The following is a 23609-nucleotide window of genomic DNA, read 5'->3' as shown; positions in this document are numbered from 1 at the left end:
TCCCTGTTTCAACGGCCCCACGGACCTAGAACATCACAGATCCAGCCACTAGGGAAACAAGAGTCAGGGCAGCAGGTAGACGGGTGCCAGTCCAGTATGGAAGTGGGAGAGGTGCCTGGAAAAGGGGCAAGTGCTGGGGAGGTGGTATTGTTCCCACTGAGACCCCTCTCCCACATACAGTGCCAAAACATGGTGAAACAGGTCATCCTGTACTGACGAATCCCTAAGGCTCCATCCCTTACAACATAACAGGAGTGACAGCTCTACCTGGGATGCAGAGGCAAACAAACACAGGAGCCTGTCAGAATGAGGAGACAGAGAAGTATGGCCCAAAGGGGGAACGGATCAAGGTTCCAGTGGGAGAACTAAGTGACAAGGAGATAGCCAACTTAACAGATGAGGAAATAGACAACCTAACAAAGAATTCAAAACGCTGGTGATAAAGATGCTCACAGGCTTGACAGATATGCCTCAGTACGGCAAACGCATAAGAGAAGAAGTCAAGGCTATGCTAAGTGAAACGAAGGAAAATCCACACAAAACCAATGGTGAAGGGAAGGAAACCGGGGTTCAAATCAATGATTTGGAACATAAGGAAAAAAAGAAACAGTCAACCAATGCAGAATGAGGAAGCAAGAATTGAAAAAAATGAGGAAAACTTCCCAAATTTTTCGAAGGAGATGGACATACAGATCCAGGAATCACGGAGGGTCCCAGGCGAGCTGGACCCAGAGGGGACCACATCAGGACGTATCATGATTGAGATTCCAAAAGTGAAAGATAAAGACAGAGTCCTGGGGGCAGCAAGAGAGAGGCAGAGTTGCCTACAGGGGGTTGCCTATAGGACTATCACTTGATTTTTCAAAGAACTCTTTGCAGGCAGAAAGGGACTGGCAAGCAGTATTCAATGTGATGAAAAGCAACCTACAACCAGGACTACTCTATCCAGCAAAGCTATCATTTGAAATGGAAGGGCAGATGAAGTGCTTCCCAAACAAGGTAAAGCTAAAGGAGCTCATCACCACCAAGGCATTATTATATGAAATGTCAAAGAGACTTACTTAAGAAAAAGAAGATCAAAACTATGAACACTACAATGATAACAAACTCACAACTATCAACAACTGAGTCTAAAAAATAAAATCAAAATCCAACTAAGCAAACCAGAATAGGAACAGAATCAGAGGTATGGGGATCATTTGCAGGGTTGTCAGCCGGGAGGGGGAGGGGGAGAAATGGAGATATGGTGCAGGGATTAAGAAGCATAATTGGGTGGTACAAAATAGACAGGGAAAAGTTAAGAATAATATAGGAAAGGATGAAGCCAAAGAACTAATATGTATGACCCATAGACATGAACTAAGCAGAGTGGGATTACTGGAGGGAAAGGGGGTACTGGGCGGAGGGGAGCAAACGGGAAAAATATAGAACTACTGTAACAACATAATAAAATATGTTTTAAAAAAAAGGCCATAACAAGAGACAAAGAAGGATATTTCATAATATCTAAGGGAACAATTCATCAAGAAGATATAACCCTGGTAAACATATATGCACACAACACAGGATCACCTAAATAAGGAAAATCTTGGAAGTGAAGAAGGATTTCAACAGCAACACATTCACAGTAGAGGACTTCAATACCCCAATGTCAAGAATGGACATATATTCCAAGTAAAGAAACACCCAGATTATTGAGGCACTGAACAACAACGCTGTTGAGCAAATGAACTACGTGGTGCATACAGAACATTTCACCCCAAAGAAGCAAAATATACATTCTTTTCAAATGCACATGGAACATTCTCAAAGACAAAGCACATGGTAGGATAAAAAACAAACCTCAACAAATTTAAAAAAAATTGAAATCATATCAAGGATCTTCTCAGATCACTACAGCTTGAAACTAGAAACCAACCTCAAAAAACAAACTTAAAAACATTCAAATTCATGGAGACTGAATAACATCCTACTAAATAATGAATGGGTTAACAATGAGATCTCAGCACACAAAAGCACCAGGCCACATGTCTTCACAGGTAAATTTTAACAAATATTTAAGGAAGGACTAACTCCTATCCTTCTTAAACTATTCCAAAATCCAAGAAGAGAGAAGACTCCCAAATTCTTTCTATGAGGTCAGTATTTCCTAATTCCAAAACCAAGACAAGATACAAGAAAGAAAGAAAAATACAGGCCAATATTACTGATGAACATAGATGCTAAAATACTCAACAAAATATTGGTAAACCGGATCCAGTAATACATTAAAAAGATCATAAACCACAATCAAGGGGGATTCATCCCAGGGATACAAGAATGGTACAATATTTGCAAATTAATAAACGTAATACACCACATAAACAAAATGTAAGATAAAAATCACATGATCATATCAATAGATTCGGAAAAAGCATTTGATAAAGTACAGCACCTATTTATGATTAAAACACTTTGCAGGAATGAGGGCCAAGATGGAGGCTTAGACAGACATGCTCAGTCTCCTTCTACAACTAGAGAGGAATACAACTACTGCAAAACAAAAGATAACTAGAAATTCCAGAAAATAAAACTACACGGAAGCCCAAGTACAAAGTTATAAACCAGCAGCGCTCTTCGGGCAGGTAAGAAGAGCGAATCAGGCGGTGCTGTTTGCGGTAGCACCAGGGACAGAAGCAGGGAGAGCAATCCCGGCTGCAGTCGAGTCCCGGTAGCTCGCGACCCCAACGCTGGGAAAAGCAGCCACCATATCACCTCGGAGGTGAGGCCCAGAGGGCGGAAGACAGATCCTGGTCTCCTAGCTGCATAACAGCAAGAATCCATCTTGGACCCCCGCCCCCACACAAAGCGCCACAGTGTTGCAAAATAGGTTGCAGATCACCACCGGTCACTGGGCAGTGACAACAAAGCGCCACAGTGCAGTGAAAAAGGTTGCTGGACGGCCGCTGGTTGCTGGGTAGTGACGACAAAGGGCCATAGCGCGGTGAAAAAGGTTGCGGATCGCTGCTGGTTGCTGGGTTGTTATGAGTACACAGGCTCCGCCCCCTACAGTCGGCCCAAGAAAGCAAAACGCATCTGTCAAAATGAGGCAGACAACTATAGAAATCCCGGTGGCGCAGCTCACTAGGCAACAGATGAAGAATCTGACAGATGAACAAATAAGAAACCTGTCAGAGGCTCAGTTCAGGGCCACTGTTATCAGGTGGCTTACAGAATTAACAGAAGATTTGGAAAAAGATGAGAAAGGATTGAAAAACACTGGTGAGGAAATAAAATCCAGAGTTGAAATCAACAAACTGGAACATAGAGAAAGAACAAATAGTCAACCAGTGCAGAGAGAGGAAACAGGAAGCAAAGAAAATGAGGAGAGGATCAGAAACCTCTGGGACAGCTATAAAAGTCCAAACATAAGAATGATTGGTTTGCTAGAGGGTGAAGAAGATGAACTAGAAATTGAAAAATTAAGTGAAAATATAATAAAGCAGAACTTCCCTAACTTGGGGAAGGAAATAAACTTACAGGTCCAGGAAGCACAGAGAGTTCCAGAAAAACTGGACCCAGGGAGAACCACTCCAAGACACATTATAATCAAAATGTCAAAAGTTAAAGATAAAGAGAGAATCTTAAAAGCAGCCAAGAGAGAAGAAAAGAATCATGTACAAAGGGGTCCCAATTAGACTATCAGCTGACTTCTCAAGGGAGACCCTGCAGGCAAGAAGGGAATGGCAAGAAATATTCAAAGTAATGAAAATCAAAAACCTACGGCCACGAATACTCTATCCAGCGAAGCTGTCATTCAGAATAGAAGGGCAGAGAAAGTGTTTCCAGGACAAAATAAAACTGAAGGAGTTCATTAGATACAAACCACGATTATATGAGATGTTAAAGGGACTTGTTTAGAAAATGGAGGATCAAAACTATGAACACTAAAATGAGAACTGTTATCACAAGAAACAACAACAGAAGCTAGGGGATTGAAACAAAGGCAAAGTGAATAGGCAACGAGAGTGGAAAAAGAACTATAGGTATGGGGAGCATATTGGGGGGAAGTCAGCAGGGTTAAAGGGAGGGAGATGGTACAGGAATTAAGCATAGCAGGAGGGAATGGAGAAGATACGAAGAGGCTGAGAAGAACTATATGCACAACCAATGGACATGGACTAAAAGGAGGGGAGGACTGGAGGGAGGGGGGCCACCGGGTGGAGGGGAGCAGAGGGAAGAAAATTGGGACAACTGTAACAGTATAATCAATAAAACACATTTAAAAAAAGAGAGAAAAAAAAAATACACTCAGCGTAGTGGGAATAGATGGAGCATACCTCAACATGATAAAGGCCACATAAAGAGAAACCTGCAGCCAAAATCATACTCAATGCATAAAAACTGAAAGCTATCCCCCTAAGGTGAGGAACAAGACAAGGGTGTCTGCTTTTGCCACTCTCAGTCAACATAGTACTAGAAGTTTTAGCACACTGACCAGACAACAATTGGAAATAAAAGGCATTCAAACTGGAAAGAAGGAAGTAAAACTGTCATTATTTTCAGATGACATGATAGTATACACAGAAAACCTCAGGATCTTCACCAAAAAAACTACTCGACCTAATAAGTGAATTTGGATAATAGCAGAGTACAAAATCAATACTCAAAAATCGAAGGCATTTCTGTACACCAACAAGGAAATATCAGAGATAGAAACTAGAAAAAAATTCCTACTTACTACAGCAACAAGAAAAAATAAAGTACTTAAGAATAAACTTAACCAAGGAGTTAAAACCTGTACCCAAGAAACTACAGAGGACTGAAGAAAGAAATTAAGGAAGATACACATAAATGGAAGACTATACCGTGTTCATGGATGGGAAGAAATAACATCATTAAAATGTCTACAGTACCCAAAGCAATTTATAGATTCAACGCAATCCCTATTAAAATACCAGTGGCATATTTCACAGACCTAGAAGAAATATTTCAAAAATTTATATGGAACCAAATATGACACCAAATAGCCTCAGCAATCTTGAGAAAAAAGAACAAAGCAGGAAGAATCACACCTGATATCAAACTATATTAAAAGGCTACTGTAACGGCATAAGAACACAGATAGATCAATGGAATAGAGTCCAGAAATAAATCCAGATCTCTACTGTCAATTAATACTTGAAAAAGGGTATAAGGATCATAAAATGAAGTGAAAATAGCCTCTTCAACAAATGATTTTGGGAGAACTGGACAGGGACATGCAAAAAAAAAAAAAAAAATGAAACTAGACCACCAACTTGCACCACACACCAGAATAAATTCAAGATGGATAAAAGACTTAGATGTACATGGTGGCACCATAGAAGTCCTAGAGGAAAACATAGGCAGGAAAATATCAGATATTTTACACAGCAATATTTTCACAGCTAGATATCCTAGGGCAAGGGAAATAAAGGAAAGAACAAACCAATGTGATTATATCAAATTAAAAAGTTCCTGCTCTGCTAAAGAAGACATCAGTATGATGAAAAGGGAACCACCTTTATGAGAAAACATATTTGCCAATGATACCTCGGACAAGGGTTTCATCTCCAAAATATATAAAGATCTTATATGACTTAACACCAGGAAGACAGACAATCCAATTAAAAATGGGCAAAGGATCTGAACAGACATTTCTCCAAGTAGGACATACAGAGGGCCCATAAGCATATGAAAGGATGCTCAACAGCACTAGTCATCAAAGAGATGCAAATGAAAACAACCCTGAGATACCACCTCACACTGGTCAGAAGGACCATCATTAACAAATCAACAAACAACAAGTGCTGGTGAGGATGCAGAGAAAAGGGAACCCTAGTGCACTGTTGGCAGGAATACACACTGCTGCAGCCACAGTGGAAAACAGTATGGAATTTTCTCAAAAAACTAAAAATGGAACTGCCTTTTGATCTAGCAATTTCATTGCTAGGATTATACCCAAACAATCCTGATACACAAATTCAGAAGAACCTACGCACCCCTATGTTCACAAGAGTGCTATTTACAATAGCAAAGTGCTAGAAACAACCTAAGTGCCCATTAGTGGATTAGTGAATCAAAAACTGTGGTACATTTACACAATGGAATACTATAAAGCAGAAAGAAAGAAGGAACTCCTACCATTTGCAACAACATGGATGGAACTGGAGAGTATTATGGTTATGAAATAAGGCAGGCAGTAAAGACAAAATACCGTATGATCTCGTCTAAAACAGGAACTTAATGAACAAAGCAAACAAATGAGCAAAATAAAAGCAGAGGCATGAAAAGAAGGAAAAGACTGACAGTATCCTGAGGAGAAGGGAGAGGGGGAGAAGGTCAGAAAGAAGGAGAAGGGTCTAGTCAAGGAAATAGTATAAATGATCCATGGACATGGGCAACAGGGTGGGGATTGACTATGGAAGAAGGGGGTACATGGGCAGTGCAGGGGAGAGCAATGGGATAAAAATGGCACAACTGTAATAGACAATGAAAAAATTATGAAATAAAAATAGATTATTCATAGAAAAGAGAATTAAGAGAAACTGTTACAAATTAAATCCTGCATTCTCATATTCAAAACCCCCCCCACCACCACCACAACACGGGACATTTACACAATGGTATACTACTGTCTTAAAAAAAGAACACAATTTTACCCATTGCAACTTCATGTATGAATCCAGAGAACATTATGTGAAATTATATAAGCCAGTCAGAGGAAAACAAGTACCATATGATTTCACTCATATGTGGAATCTAATGAATAAACTGAACTAAGAAGTAGAAACAGACTCACATACAGAAAGCAGGCGGATAGCTCCAGGAAAGGGAGGCGAGTGATAGGGAAAAAGGACTCATGGATATGGACAACTGTGTCGTGATTGTGGACGGGGAGAGTCTAAGTGGGAAAAATGGTAATGCGAAAAAAATACAATAAAAAATAAGTTTAAAAAGATAACCCTTCTCCAAAAAATAAATAAAATGAAATAAAGTCAATAAACATATCCTCATCAAGGATTTTTAAAAATCATATAATGTACTGACCATCTCCCATTAAAACTATTTTTGGAACCACTCATCATTTCTTTCTAGACATTTGGAGTACTCAATTTCAGTTTATTTTTACCATAATAGAATCTTAAAGTAGAGAACTGTTGCTATCTTTACTTCTGTACTTAGAATATGTATCTGAAATCCTGACCTGCTCAGCATCCCAAACTACTTCTTCTGATAAAGACAGTAGAAAGCATTGCTTATAGAAACCTTTTAGTTGTTGTTGTTCAAGCAACTGAGGAAAAACACACTTTATCAGAAATGAAATTATAGACAATTTTGGTCTAAGTCAATGATTTTCTTCTCAACAAAATTTGAGGGCAATTATTGCTGATGGCTTTTAAAATGAACTATATAACTCCTTGAAAAGGACAGATGTTCAAATATATTCCTCTTAGCTATGTTCCTAAATTATTCTGTTGTGAACTTATATCAAGGACAAAACAGTGTTAAAAATATTTAAGGTGTAAGGCTCTTTAAAGTGACTCTACAAGAACTGGTTGACCACTATTTTGTGCCCTACTTTATGCAGCAAGTATAAAACATTCAAAAGTGCATGAGACAGACATAATCCTGGCTTTGATTCTAGGAGGACCTAACCTCAACTGTGGATGATGGGAGTTAGCAAAGACTTCCTAGAGAAAGTGATATATGACTCAAAACCTCAAGAAGATGAGGAATTATCCAGATAATTGAGTATTGACAAGGAAGAAGGAAGACTGTGGCAAAAGGAACACAATGTGTAAATTTTCAAGGTCAAGAAAGGTGAGAACTTTTTATCATGCATTCAGAAAATATCAGAAAATATGAGTAGCTACTATTATGCAGGAGGCATAGAATAGATTGTAGTTACTTCAAGAGTACACATAACTAAAATAATTTGTAACAAAAACTGAGTTGGTAGAAGGGAAGCAAAGCAATGGAAAATGAGGCTGGAACTTTAGAAAAAGGGCCATAGCTCATAGGCAAGAGACAAAGAGAGGCTAATTAAAGATGATGCCCGAGTTCCGGTTTGAGCAATGAGTAGTGTTAGCATTTACCATGATAATGAACATAGCAATCAGATAGTGGAGAAAAAGAAATAGAAACAGGAGCATTTTACTCCACTTCGCAGTGCCCTTTTTTTAAAAAAAATATCTAGAAAGAATGAGACTATTTGGAGTTATTCAACTTCAGCACTGTTAATTTAATTGGATTCTTTGTTGTGAGGGAACTGTCCTGGATATTGTAGGTAGGATATTTACCAGCTCCCTCACCTCTAAAGCAACTTCTATGCCTTACACACCTTTGGGCTCTTATTACCATATCTCTGGACTTTAAATGAGAAGACATTAATACATTTTAAAAATAATTTTGGTAGGCATGCTTTACTATAACTTTCACGTATACTCTAGTATACGTGACTGAAGTGATTAAAACAGGAAAAAGTGTTGCTTAAATTTAAATAAGAATTGCGATATATCTTTTCTTTAAATTTGATACTCTAGTATTTACTAAAATCTCACAAGGAATTTGCTAATTAGAACACTGGCAATATTCTTATCAGGAAGCAATATAGAAGAATATCACAGATCTCACCTGCAGCTGCTGGGTTTATCAATCCTGCAGAACCACTGTTTGCAATCTGTGAAGGAGCCTGGCTTAGCCCAGTGGAAGGAGTTCCTAACCGAGGAAACTGTTGAGAACTCATTTCCACCTGCAGTGCATACAGTCATATAGTTATTACAGGATTTTGAGATTATAATCTATAATGAAAAATTAAAGCATCTTTAGTACTTATACATTCCCTCAGAAGCAAATGCAGCATTATTTATTTAAAACAATTACTAGTGATCAATATACAGTGCACAAATGATTTATATTCTGTAATTTCTGTATGTATATAAGTTCAATTAATAGTAAAATCATTCATATGGTCTTGGGAAATACTGACCCTCCACAAATACGTATGAGTTGCCACACCGTAAGTCAATACATAATCCTGCACAACTGCTACAATACATAAACACAATAAATATATATCTGGGTAAAGTTTTATAGAAAATGTCAAATCCCTTTAAAAGGCTTAACCCTCACTCCAGGGTGCAGAGTACTGTCATCAGTGACTTTAGGAGGAATCAGATGGGAGGTGCCCTACCCTAAGAATGAATCAGAAAACTTACATTAAGACCTAATCGAAAAGGAACCCTCAAATGCTTTTTTCTGCACAGGCCTACATTTACGAATTTCCTTTTCCCTACTCTTTCAGACCCCCCACTGAGCTAAAGGGCCCCGAGACATCCACCGCTTTCTCCTAAATCGACCTCCCCACCCGCGTCCCCTCTAGGACATCCCCGAGTCGCCGCAACCCCACCCCACCCCAAACCCCCAGCGGAGAACGGAGAACGATTTCCAAACACGTCGGGTCTTTGAGACTATGTCTGGGGGCGGGGCACAGACGTTTCAAGGAGCCCCAGGACAAAATGTGGGTCTCTTTACCTGCGCCGCCGCCCGCCACCCGACGCTCCCGCTTCCATCTCGCCGGGCTAGCGGTGCTACGGAGGACCCATCTCGGTGGCAGCGAGGGGCTCCGGAGTCTCAGACAGGTCTGAAGCGACCCTCGGAATTGCCGCTGTCCAGCCCCTTGCCCGCTCACGGGTACACCCGGATGCCGCTAGGTTCCAGTCTTTCCTCGAACCAGCCCCTAATTCCCCCGCCCGCCCATTGGCCCTACGATGGGCGCGTCACCGAGATCCAGCACCAATCTGCCGCGACCTGCGCGCTCTGATCCTGCCCCACCCTCCTGCTGACTGCCAGCCAATCAGACGCGAGCCTCACCCTAGCAGTTCCAACCCCCTCGGGGCGGAGCCAATGGCAGTGCAAGACTAGCGTTACCGGCGAGGTGGGGCGGAGAGCCGGGAGGCCCCACCTCAGTAGGGTCTAAACCCTGCGGGCGCAGGACCCGGATGTGAAGAATCACTTTAAACTCCTCAGGGAGCTAAACTCCCAGGCTACAAGCCCGAACCTCTCGCCCCGGCCGCTCGGCTTACCCACTACGGCCCACATACGTCTGAACCAACAAAACGCCTCTCCCTTTCTTGCTGCAGGACACCCGGCCCCTGCGGCCATCCCAACTGTCATGCCCAGCTCGCCACAGAGCCTATGTCTGAGGCGCGGGAGATACAGCACCGCTGTCCTTCCCCGGGGACGCGCAGTGGGAGGGACGTTGCAGCCCAGCTCCGCCGCCCCGCCCCCTCGTCTCCTCCCCTCCACTCTTCGGGTTCCTGTCCCGCCATTACCTGGGGGCTGCGCCGAGGGACCACCGCGCTGCCGCCAGCTCGTTCCCGTGCGCTCGCAGCCTGTGGGACGGGTGTTCTCGGATCCGGAGCTACCGCTGCTGCCGCCGCCGCCACCGCCGACCGGCTGCGACCACTCTGCTCTCCACCACTCAGCCCAGCGCCGCTACTTCCTCCGCCGTAACGAGCCCCTCATCTATAGGCTGGGACAGGCCCTGCCCTCCTCCTGGAAGCCAATCAGCGCCAGTGTGAGCTGGAGAGTGGACGGGTCTGTCTCTCGAGCCGCGGAGGTCCTTAGGAAATGTAGTCCCCGCCGCTAGGAGGCAGGTTTGGGCGGGGCTTCCGGGCGTTCCTGCTAGGCAACTCCTCTTGGCTGTCCAGAGTTAGCTCTGCTTTTCCGTTTACATAGTAAAAAGAGTGAATCACGCCCCTTTTCTTCCTCTAAAGGCACTTGCTATCTTTTTCACGAGGGCAGTACCGCGCGGGAACAGGGTAATGGAGGCCTGCTGCAGCGGGTGAAGGAGCCATAGCAAGGGCGAGGGTTTTCCTGACGAGGCTGGCTTCACGCGCTGGCTGTGCGACTTGATGTCGCCACTGAAGACCACGGAAGGCAAATCCTGAACCTCGTAGGAGGACAGGGGCGCCGATCTGGGGAAACTGTCGGGTTTGCCTGCCCCAGAGCCGAGCACCCCTGGTTAAAGCAGGCTGGCTCCGAGATCGGTTCCTTGCACTGGACTTCGGCGCTGTGGACCTGCTCAGTTTTTCCATATTACAAAGAAGCGAACGGGGATGGTATTGTTTGTTGCGGCCATAGGTAGGAGGTGGGGATTAAGAGTTTACACGCTTGTAGAAGTGCTACCCAAGGCTGCTGAAGCAAAATTTGGGTATGATAATAAACATTACGAACCCCCGCGCTCCCTTCCCAGGTAGTAATTTAGGCCTGGAGATTTGTGAGTAGTTAAGAAATAAACTGGGCTCAAATCCCTTCTTCCTATCACACCTAGCTGTGTAAGATAACTGCTTGCTAGGATGAGTCTCAAATACCCCTCCTCTTTCCTCAAGTCTTTTTCCTTTCTCACTTTCTTCCCTTATAAAATTTCTTCTTAAAGTACTGCTGTAATATACTTTAGCCTCCTCTCTCCTCTAAGCAGTCTCCACACTTGATGGATTCTGCTCCGGCCGCCCTTCTCAAAATGCTCCCCAAAATTTGTCGGTGACCTACTCAACTTCCCCCAGTGGTATTTCATTTGTTCTCATCTTGTGTAGCTTATGATGATAATTCCTCTTTAAAACGTTCTTCCTTTGACCTGTATAACCACCCTCTTTCCTGATTCCACTTATCCTATCAATCTCCACTATACATCCTGCTTCACAAATCGTCGTCGTCGTCGTCGGCAGCCGTCCGTCTCGAGAGACGATGGTGTAGCTTCTTAAGAGTCTATCTGCACCGCTGAGAATGGTTGTGCAGTCCGACTCGGGAGTGACACGGTATCTGTCTCCTCCCGTGTTGAATCGACATCTTGCGATGACGCTGGAGTGTCCTCTCCAGTGAAGCTGAAGCTACAGAGCCTGGGCAGGGTGATATGGAGGGTCTGCTGTTGCCCATGCAGCAGACCCCCCCTCTCTTCGCAGCTGAAGGGTCCAAGGGAAAGACGGAGTCAATACAGCTTGGCTTCAGGTGCGCGGCAGGAGTTGCCGCTGTTGACTACAACGTCAAACCGCCTTAGGGACTCCGGCTCCGGATTTTCTGTTGGGGTTTACTCCCTTAGCCTTTCCCCTGAAGAGGTATGCCGCAAGGCAGCGGAGGTTTTTTGGAGTCAGAGTTTTCCTTCTCTGATGTGCCCTGACTGGAAGATCGAACCAGCGACACTTAGCTCGCAGGCCGACGCTCAAGCCACTGAGCCAAACCAGCCAGGCTTCACAAATACTGTATAGCATTCTACGAGGCTCCAACCCTCTTTTAATGCTATACTATCTTCCTAACTAGGTAAATGCACTCTTGTTATCAAATATCATTCTTGAAAATGACTCAATTTTATTTGCATGGTAGCTCTCTTGGAGTTTTCACCTACAGTCCCACCTGCTATTATATTGGTATAATCAACAAATGCCTTCCAAGCCCCTGAAATTCAACACAGTGAGTGCTTTTATTGGTTTGCCTCATCTCTACTCCAACTGATTTCTGGGTTTGGTTAATGGCATCACCATCCTCTCTGCCTTTAGTTTAGTTTTAGTTTTTGTTTTTAAAATATATTGTTGATTATCCTATTACAATTGTCCCAATTTTACCCTTTTGCCCTGTTTTGCCCCATACCCCATTCCCTCCAGCAATCCCCTTCCTTAGTTCATGTCCATGGGTCATGCATATAAATTCTTTGGCTCCTCCATATCCTGTACTGTTTTTAACATCTCCCTGTCTATTTTGTACCTACCAATTTATACTTCTTAATCCCTGCACCTTTTTCCCCCATTCTCCCGCTTCCCACTCCCAGCTTATAACCCTCCAAGTGATATCCATATCTATGATTCTGTTCCTGTTCTAGTTGTTTGCTTGGTTTGTTTTTTAGATTCAGTTGTTGATGGTTGTGAATTTGTTGCAATTTTAATGTTCATAGTTTTGATCTTCTTTTTCTGATTATAGTTCACTTTAACATATCATATAATAATGGCTTGGTGATGAAGAACTCCTTTAGTTTTACCTTGTCTGGGAAACACTTTATTCTAAATGATAGTTTTTCGGATAGAATAAACTTGGTTGTAGGTCCTTGCTTTTCTTCACTTTGAATATTTCTTGCTAATTCCTTCTATCCTGCAAAGATTCTTTTGAGAATTCAGCTAATAACCTATGGGAACTCCTTTGTAGGGATCTCTCTGCTTATCTCTTGCTGCTTTTAAGATTCTCTCTTTATCTCTTTATCTTTAAACTTTGGCATTTTAATTATGATGTGTCTAGGTGTGGTCCTCTTTGGATCCAACTTGTTTGGGATTCTGTGCTTCCTCGACTTGTATGTCTATTTTCTTCACCAAACTATGGAAGTTTTCTTTAATTAGTTTTCTCTTTCTTTTTTTCTTTTCTTTTATTTTTCTTTTTTGTTTTAAAGTATATTTTATTGATAGTGTTGTTACTGTTGTCCCAATCTCTTCTCGCTTTGCTTCGCTCTGCCCAGTACACCCCTTTCCAACCAGCAATCCCACCCCTCTTAGTTCATGTCCGTGGGTCGTGCATATAAGTTCTTTGGCTTCACCCTTTCCTATATTATTCTTAACTTCCCCCTATTTTTTACCAATCAATTATGCTTCTTAATTCCTGCACCATTTCCTCATTTCTCCCCCTTCTCCCTCCCAGCTGCTAACCCTCCAAATGATCCCCATACCTATGATTCCATTCCTATTCTGGTTTGCTTAGTTGGATTTTGTTTTTATTTCTTAGATTCAGTTGTTGATAGTAGTTAGTTCTCATTTTAATGTTCATAGTTTTGATCTTCTTTTTCTTAAATAAGTCCCTTTGACATTTCATATAATAATGGCTTGGTAATGATGAACTCCTTTAGCTTTACCTTGTCTGGGAAGCACTTTATCTGCTCTTCCATTCTAAATGATAGCTTTGCTGGATAGAGTAATTTTGGTTGTAGGTCCTTGCTTTTCATCACTTTGAATACCTCTTGCTAGTCCCTTCTTGCCTGCAAAGTTTGTTTTGAGAAATCAGCTGATAATCTTATAGGCAATCCTTTGTAAGTAACTCTCTTCTTTTGTCTTGCTGCTTTTAAGATTCTCTCTTTATCTTTAACTTTTGGAATTTTAATTATGATGTGTCTTGGTGTGGTCCTCTTTGGGTCTATCTTCTTTGGGACTCTGTGCTTCCTGGACTTATATGTCTACTTCCTTTGCCATATTTGGGAACTTTTCCTTCATTATTTTTTCACAGAAGCTTCCAATTTCTTGTTCTTCTTCTCTTTCTGGCACCCCTATGATTTGGATGTTGGCATGATTAAAGTTGTCCCAGAGGTTCCTAAGCCTCTCCTCATTTATTTCAACTATTCTTTCCTCATTCTGTACCAGTTGACTGTTTTTTTCTTCCTTATTTTCAAAATCATTGATGTGAACCCCAGTTTCCTTCCTTTCACCATTGGTTTTGGGTGGATTTTCCTTCATTTCATTTAGCGTAACCTTCACTTCTCCCCCTGTTTGCCATACTTAAGCATATCGGTCAAGCCTGTGAGCATCTTCATCACCAGTGTTTTAAACTCTATATTTGTTAGGTTGGCTATCTCCTCGTTGCTTAGTTCTCCCGCTGGAACCTTGATCTGTTCCCTCTTTGGGGCCATACTTATCTGTCTCCTCATCTTGACAGGCTCCGTATTTGTTGGCCTTTGTCTTAGGTAGAGTTGTAGCATCTGTTATGTTGTAAGGGTGGAGCCTTAGGTATTCGTCAGCACAGGGCAATCCGTTTCACCACGTTGTGGTGCTGTAGCACCTGCCCCTTTTCCAGGCACTTCTCCCGCTTCCCGTATGGGACTGGTGCCCCTTTAGCTGTTGCCCTGGCTGTCGTTCCCAGAGTGGGTGGGTCTGTGGATGTTCTAGGACCGTGGGGGCCCTGTAAACAAGCGGACTCTGCTGAGAGACTGACAGTTTCCTCCTTCACCCTGTACTTGTTTTTATAGTCAGAAGCAATGAGTTTTTAGTCTCCTGGCCCTGTAACCATGAGCTGCATGGTCTGGTCTGGTGCTGGGAGCATTCCCCAGGTGTCCCTTCCTACTTTTTAAAATGTGTGACTGTGCTTCTGCCACCACCATACCATGTCCTCTCTACTCCAGCTCTGCCCCCTCCTATCTGTCTGGATGAGTATTTCTTCTTTATATCTTTGTTTGTTGGAGTTCCATGCAGCTTGAAATTTTGGAACTTCTGGTTGTCTCTAGTTCTGAGATAGTTGTATTTCTTCTTAGTTGTGGAGGGAGACACAGCATGTCTATCTAGGCCTCCATCCTGGCCAACTCATTATTTTTTCAAATAAGTTTTTAATTTTCCATTCTTCCTCTTCTCCTTCTGGCACCCATATGATTCGTATGTTGGTACCTTTAAAGATATCCTAGAGGCTCCTTATTCTACTCTTGTCTTTTTGTATTCTTTTTTCTTTTTGCTGTCTGATGGAATGCATTTTTCTTCTTTATATTCCAAATCGTTGATTTGATTCTCGGCTTCATCCCCTCTGCTGTTGGTTCCTTGTAGATTTTTCTTTTCTCTTTTTTTAAATTTAATTTAATTTTATTTATCTGTTTTTAGAGAGAGGGAAAAGGAGAAAGAGAGGGAGAGAAACATCAATGTGTGTTTGCCTCTCATGTGCTCCCAACTGGGGACCTGGCATGCAACCTAGTCATGTGCCCTGACTGGGAATCGAACCAGTGACATTTGGTTCTCAGACCAACGCTCAATCCACTGAGCCACAGCAGCCAGGTTTGTAGATTTTTCTTTATCTCAATGCAACCTTCATTTCTGCCTGGGTCTTTTTTTATGCTGTTGCAGTACCCATGATTACCTTTAGCATCCTCATAACCAGTGTTTTGAACTCTGCATCTGATAGGTTGCTTCTCCATTTTGTTTAGTTCTTTTTCTGGAATTTTGTTCTCTTCTTTTATTTGGGCCATATTCCTTTGTCTCCTCAATTTGGCAGACTGCCTGTGCTTGTTTCTGTGTATCAGGTAGAGCTGCTTTGACTCCCTGTCTTAGTAGTGAGACCGGTTGTAGAAAAAGCATCTGTAAATTGTGTGGGGCAGAACCTTAGGTAATTGCCAGGCTGGGGCAACCCATTTCCCTGCTTTGTGGCTGTGTGTAGGGGAGTGCTCAGAAAGGGTAGAATGCCACTGCCTGGCCTCTGGAGATTGCCCAGGAGGAAGCTGTCTCCCAGCACTGACCCTGTTGCCAGTCACATCACTTTCTTCCCTTCTCTGCATATGCCACTTGTACCCTTCCAGCTTTTGTCCTGGTGCTGAATCCAGAGGGGACGGGTCTGCATAAGTCCCAAGGCCTTTGCTGGCACTTCAAGAGGAGTCTCCTGAGAAAACCACAGTTTCTTTCACCGCACCAACTTCCACTGGTCTTTACAGTCAGCAGTTGTGGGGACTTATCTTTCTGGTGCTGGAACCCTCGGCTGGGTGATCTGGTCTAGAGCTGGGATCGCTTGCTCCCAAGGTGTCCCTCCTGATTTTTATCTACCATATGTGAATGTGGGACTGCCCATTCCGCCACCTCTCCACACAACTCAGCATCTCTGCCCCTCCTACCTATCTGGATGAATGTGGTTTCTTTAAATCCTTGGTTGTTGGACTTCCATACAGCTTGATTTCCTGATGAATCTGGGTGATGTTTGTTTTGTAGTCAAGTTGTAATTTTGCTGTAGCTGTGTGCAGAGGTGAAGTGTGTTTACCTATTGCCTCTATCTTGACCAGAAGTCCACTTTTCTCTACCTTTAGTTTATTCTTATTTCCACTCTTCCATCTTTCAGAGTCACCATAGCCCTTTCCAGTCCCTTCCATAGCCCTGGGTCAGGCTTTCATTATTTCTTGTCTGAATTACAGGAGTGCTATCCCCACTCAAATCTCTTCTACCCCCAATCTGTTCTCCACGGTTTTTCTAAAGCATTAATTTGTGTCCTTCCCATTCCTGATGTTCTAATAACTTCAGAATATATTCCAAACCTCTAAGCCTGGTATTCAAAGGCCTTAATAATTTATTCCTTCTAACTTCTTCAAACATTGGATCCTCTGTCAACAATAATGCCACCAATTCTCCACACAGTTTGGCTCCAGGCTTTTGCCCACACCCGAAGTGCCTTCTATAGGCCTCAACCTTCAGCAGTCACCTGGTAGAGTGCTACCAATTTCATAATGCCTACCTGGAAATTGGGAATTGATGGTCATTGGTGACAATTCAATGCCAACAGGAACCCCAGTTTGGGGTGTGGTGAAGAAGGAAACTACTCAGTGCAAAACAGCTCTATTTGGATATAGCATGGCTGTAGAACAGTTCTGGGACCAGGCAGCCCTGGAGCCAGGCCCTCTCCAGCTATACAGATCTGCTCTGCTCCATTCTGTGCCAATCAACTCTGGTTTCGACTGGTCTGCTCCAACAAGACATCTTAGGTATTTCAGCTCAGCCAAAGAATCATAGTTTTCAGAGGAAAGGGAAAGTGTGCTTTGGAAGCCAGAGAGGGGCTGGCTTATATAGACAAATCCCCACACCTGGTCTCTGGTCATTTCCATGCAAAGAAGGACTCCAAATCTTCACAATTTGATTGGTCTGAAAGGCACTGTTGTGTTGGTCAGAAATGAGCTGCTCTGATTGACTGGTAAAGATGTTGATGGGGATGTAGCTGTGCCGCTCCAATTGGATAGGTAAAACCTCATTCCTGTTGTTTGAAATATTTACGAATACAGGAACTCCTTTATGATGTCTCACTCAGATGGCAGGCAGGCAGCATTATGCAGAAGCAGATAGTTCAGTGTAGGCCTCTACCTGAAATTTGTGAGAGGCTGAGTATAGAAATGGCTGCTAGGCTTTGGTTTTTTTGTTTGTTTAATATTGAGCCTAGTTAGCCAAGAGGAGCCCTTCTTAGTAAGTATCTTCTTTTTCAAGGTCCACAAAAGAAAATTATTTATACTTTTCAAGAAACCTTCCTTGTCCTCTCCTTTCTACACCCTTCAGAATACTTCCATGGAACTTCTTCAGTACCCCTGTTAGCATTACTTTGACTACTTTGTAGTAAGTGGAGAAATAACTCATCTTCATATCTCTCATCAACAGGAAGAATTCAGTAAATGTTTACTGATTATAATGACAAATACATTATAGTACATGGACAAAAACTAAGTTTGCCTTAGTTGCTAGGGACAGACAGTTTCTGCTGCTGTATTCACCCAAGTCTCCAGTTCCTCACACTCAAAGGAAAACAGATGTTTCGTGGTTGTGTTGCTAGGGCTTAGAATTCCCATCCACTGAGCTTGGTGTTCTGAAGATAGCCTCTTTGTGCTTTGATGAGGATGAAACTTCCATACTTCTCAATTATTCAAGCTCCAGCCAGTTTCAGGGGCTTATGAGTATTTTGGGTTCTTAAAAATGATGTTGTGCACACAACAATGAGCAAAGACACCAAAAGGCACCACATCTGCTGTGTGGTTATCTAGAGAAAGGTTCCTTTAGGTCCAGATATTCCCCTTAGCCAACTTCCCAGCCAGGGAAATCTTAGTTTCTTCCAGTTCACTCATTCATAAAATGAGAATAACATTACTTATCTCAGTCTGATTGTATAGATTAAATGAACTACACGTATAATGGATATAAAGCTTTGAACCTGCTTACATCTGCTGTTCTCATAGCCTTCACTGGCCAAACTCAGCATCTGTCTCCTCCAGGCACTACATTCTGTACCACTGCCCTTACCCCAAATGCACTTATGTTAGGTGTAGCAGACATACTGTATGATAACCTCTCATAACTCCTCTCCTTGTGTTTGTGCTCTTGTACAATTTCTTTTACCTGAATGTTGCAGGACCTGTAATTTTTTTTTTTTCCTGAGTCAGACAAGTAAGCTAGGACAAGTGAAATAAGGAAACAGACAGATTGCTGAACAAACTGGCCAAGCAATTTACAGAGATACAGGGGGTCACCTCACTAAAGATAACATCCAGATCTCAGTTGTATTTCAGCTCCTGGCCCAGAAAAGCAGCAAAACCAGGTGGTCAATGCCAGGACCAGCTGCTATGACTGATGACCTCTTTCCCTGGTACTGACCAATCAGTAGAGACCATGACTGTGAAAGAACACACCTGGAAAAGTGGTGAATATTCTGCAGAAACCCTCCTCCGAGACCTCCCTTGAGTCCCTCATGCAAGAGACATAAAGTCCTCAAGACAAAGGACCCAGTGTGTGAGTTACCTCTGGGGAGCAGCCAGCACCATTCCTTGCCTCCTTTCCTTCCCCTTTTTCATCCCCCACAGACACACATTTCCTAAATTCTGAGAATCCCCACAAGCTTGTAATCAAGGGAGCAGTGGGCAGTGGCAGTTTGCCCCAGGCTAATCCCCTGAACCTGTCCTCAATACCCTTTTCTTTGATTTCCCAGTGAACTAAGGTAGCCAAGCATAGGCTCTTCCTAGGTTCTTCTACCCTAGGCCCTTCCTTGTTTCACTGTCCCCAGCTTCAATAAACATACCCTCATAGTCACCCAGACTTGTGAAATTTTTCCTACATGAATTCAAGAAACCACTCACTACAGACTGGCCCTAGGCATACCCACTCAGAGCCAGGTCCCCTGTCTGGTAACATGTCTAACCAATAGAATGTAACAAAAATGATGGGATGTCACTTTTTCCTTGACCATGTTACATTATATAAAACTCTGTGTTGATGCCAGACTCATTCTAGAAACACTCCTACCTGGCCTGATGAAATAGCTATGTGGTTCACATAGCAAGAAACAGCAGATGGCATGTAAGAACTGCAAGAAACTTCCAGAAGTTGAGGGAACTAAACACCTACAAGAGGCTGGATCCTCATTTTTACACATTAAGGAAATGAATTCTGCCAATGGTTTCAGTGAGCTTGGAAACTAATTCTTCCTTAGACAAGCTTCCAGAAGAGAACCTAGTTTAGCTGACACCATAACTACAATCTGTGATACCTGAGCAGAGGACTGAGCTAAGATATGCCTGAATTCCAGATCCACAGAAAAGGAGATAAATGTATGTTGTTCTGAGCTGCTAAGTTTGTAGTGATTTGCTATACAGCAATAGCTAAAAGAATACACCAAGTGTAGGATGGCATCTGATCCTGGGGCAACTATTCTATAGGCTGTTCTGTACACATTAGAAAGAATGCAGCAAACCAACAATCTCAATTCCCTCCAGAATTTGAAAGTGATGTAGAGAGATTAGAAAAGGCAGAATCTAAAAAGTCTCAGCACCATGAAAGCCATAAAGAAAAGCTGAGCCAGGAACAGGCTGAAGCCATAAGACAGAAAAGTACAGCCAGGGATAGCATATAGAAGCAGAAACAGGAACGGGCCAATTCATCAGGCTGCAGGTGAGAGATGGACAAACACCTCTTAAGCCAGAGTGACCAGGGGACTTCCGGTCAAGATGGTGGTGTAGGTAAATACAGCTCTGTCCTTACACAACCACATCAAAATTACAACTAAACTATAAAACAGCCATCATTCAGAACTGTTGAAATTGAGCTGAATGGAAATCCCACAACTGTGGAGTTAAAGATAAACTACATCATGACTGGTAGGAGGAGCAAAGATGTGGAACAGCCTGGTTCCATACCCACATATGGTGGATAAAAATCATCAGGGATATCACAGGAGTGAAGGATCCCAGCCCCAAAACAGGCACCCAAGCCCAGGGTTCCAGTGCCAGGAAGCAGTGGCAGCAGATTGAAAGGCACCAGAGACATAGAAGAAGGGAATGAATTGCCTTGCATCAGGGCAAGAGCTAGGAGCAGCTTTCTCTCAGAAGTTTTGGAAGAAGCCACTGTTCCTTTTCTGAGCCCTCCTCCAACAGAGCCACAGAGCTAGAGGTGGGCTCCATATTGGAGACTCCATCAACCTGGCCCACACTGTTTGCCCTACCATGGTGATTCCCTGAGGCCCTGCCTCACCCAACTTGTGGGCCAACCCAAGGTGTTTCCAGTGGCTTTTCCATACAAAGAGCTTGTCTTGGCCCATGCTTCAATTTTTCAGAAATTCTTTCAAACAAGCAGCATCTGGCTTCAGTAAGCTATATGCCTCTTGGTAAGTTGCTCCAGGCCTGGCACTCACAGTACCCAGCCTTGGTTCATAGCTTGGCTCTGCCTGGGCACCTCCAATCCCAGCATAAATAGCAGCCATTAGCAGATCACTCTGTAGCTTATGCTCTGTGACCCTGAACAGAACACGGGCAGTGGATGACCTTGGATGTGCCAAGAGCAATCAAGGCTCAACTTTGGTAATAGTGGAGGCTGTGCCACTGGGCTCTATCGGATACCTACTATATTAGGCCACTATACCAAGCTTCGGAGACATAGCAGCTCTGCCTAATACATAGAAACAAACACAGGGAGACTGCCAAAATGAGGAGACAAAGAAACATTGCCCAAATGAAAGAACAGAACAAAACTCCAGAAAAGTAACTAAACAAAATGGAGACAAGAAAACTGTTTGATGTAGAGTTCCAAACACTGGTTATAAGGATGCTCAATGAACTTAGGGGAAGAGCGGATAAATGCAGAACTTCAACAGCATAGAAAAGGACATGAAGACCATAAAAAAGCAACCAGTTAGAAATGAAGGATACACTAACAGAAACGAAGAACAATTTACAAAGAATCAACAGGAGAGTGGATGAAGCTGAGAATCTAATCAGTGATTTGGAATATAAGGAACAGCCAGTCAGAACAGCAAACAGAAAAGAGAATTTTTTTAAAATGAGGATAATGTAAGGAGCCTCTGGGAAAAATTCAAGCATACCAACATTTGCATCATTGGGGTGATGGAAGGAGAAGAGAGCAAGAAATTGGAAACTTATGTGAAAAATTAATGAAAGAATACTTCCCTAACTGAGTGAAGGAAATAGACATACAAGTCCAGGAAGTGCAGAGAGTCCCAAATAAGATGAACTAAAAGAGGTCCCAAGGTATATCATAATAAAAATGCCAAAGGTTAAAGACAAAGAGAGAATCTTAAAAGCAGCAAAAGAAAAGAAATTAGTTACTTACAAGGGTGCTCCAAAAATTTCCAGCTGATTTCTCAAAAGAAACTTTGCAGGGAAGAAGGGACTGACAAGAAATATTCAAAGTGATGAAAAGCAAGGACCTACAACCAATATCACTCTACCCAGCAAAGCTATTATTTAGAATTGAAAGACAGATAAAGTTTCCCATACAAGAAAAAAACTAAAGGAGTTCATTACCACCAAACCACTATTATATGAAATGTTAAAGGGTCTTCTTGAAGAAAGAGAAGAAGAAAAAGAAAGTAAAAAAATACGAGCAATGTTATGGCAACAATTAAAGAAAAAAGAAAGTAAACAAACAAGCTGAACAGAAACAGAATCATAAATTCAGAAAACATTTTGACAGTTGCCAGATGGGAGGAGGCAGTGGAGTTTGGTAAAAAATATTTAGGGATTAAGAAATACAAATTGGTAGTTACAGAATAGTCATGGGTATGTAAAGTACAGCATAGGAAATAGAGTAGCCAAAGAAGATATTTGCATGACCTGTGGCCATGGACAATGGTGTGGGGATTGCCTGAAAGAATGGAGGAGTCTGTGGAGGAGAGAAATGGGGGAAATATTGGAACAACTGTAATAGCATAATCAATAAAATTTAATTTAAAAATAAGCTAGAGTGACCACCTACTCAGTCTCTGAACTAATCAGGAAACTTGTGGATCTTCATCTAGATCCTGCTTTCATGAGACAGAACAAATACCTATTTTTTCTCAGCCAAGCATAACTCTTTGATAAATTAACATTAGCCTGAGTGAGTCTGATTATAGTGGCCAAAAGCTGTGAAATTAAAGTGTGACATCTGAAGGTAAGGAATGCAGAGTTTATAAAATGGCTTCACAATCTAGAAAGGTCCAGATTACTATCTTCTTTACCTCCAAATTTCCTTGGCTGCCTCATGATCCAAGTTGACAGCAACAGCTCTATTTGCGCCTAATTGGTCTAACACTGAGTAGACTACAATTCAATCCTGACACTAAACACCCATTTAGCACAGGGTCCACAGGTTGAGGGTAGAGATTTTCACAAAGCTGCCCTTACTTCAAATGACAGCCATAAGTCTCAGGTGAACTCCAGGCCACCTCCCCTTCTAACTGACAGCTACAAATTTGGGGGTTCTCATGAAATTGTTTATTAATTCAATAGAATGACTCACAGAACATAAGAAAGAACTATACTTACACTTACATTTTATTATAAAGGATACACACAGGTTGAGGTCTTAGAGGGACCACAGAGCTTCCATGCTCTTTCCTCGTAGAATTGGGGCAGTTACCCACATAGCATATCAGTGTGTTCACCAACCACTGAACTTCAATGTCCAGAGTATTTATAAGGCTTTAACCATGTAGGCATGATAAATTAAATCATTGGCCACATGATTGAATTCAATTTCTAGCCCTGCTATCAGCCCCCCTTCCATCCCCACAGCTAAATGTCCCCACCCTCTACCTCTGAGCTAAAATAAAGATATTTAGTGTTCTATAGTTTGAGTACATGTCTTTTACCTCCT

General features: G+C 42.5%; 1 protein-coding gene across 6 annotated transcripts in view; it reads right to left on the bottom strand.

Annotated features, from left to right (window-relative positions):
- The window catches only part of SAP130 (Sin3A associated protein 130), a 120279-nt gene extending 109775 nt beyond the window's left edge, over positions 1-10504 (bottom strand). For 2 of the 6 annotated variants that reach the window (XM_090278881.1, XM_090278895.1), the window contains exons 1-2: positions 10338-10504; positions 8638-8755 (exon numbers count right to left, since the gene is read on the bottom strand). In XM_090278881.1, coding sequence (XP_090135007.1) covers positions 8638-8749 — 112 coding nt within the window. In that variant the 5' untranslated portion in view covers positions 8750-8755; positions 10338-10504. Of the gene's footprint in view, positions 1-8637; positions 8756-9537; positions 9709-10337 lie in introns of those variants that run through there. The other 4 variants (XM_090278893.1, XM_090278899.1, XM_090278900.1 and 1 more) reach the window with 3 other exon arrangements.
- Positions 10505-23609: the final 13105 nt, after the last annotated feature.

Source organism: Furipterus horrens, unplaced genomic scaffold, assembly GCF_987537825.1.
Source record: "Furipterus horrens unplaced genomic scaffold, mFurHor1.1.pri manual_scaffold_1, whole genome shotgun sequence".
Lineage (NCBI taxonomy): Eukaryota > Metazoa > Chordata > Mammalia > Chiroptera > Furipteridae > Furipterus > Furipterus horrens.
Note: the sequence above shows the minus strand (reverse complement) of the source record. Positions and strands in the feature narration are given on the sequence as shown.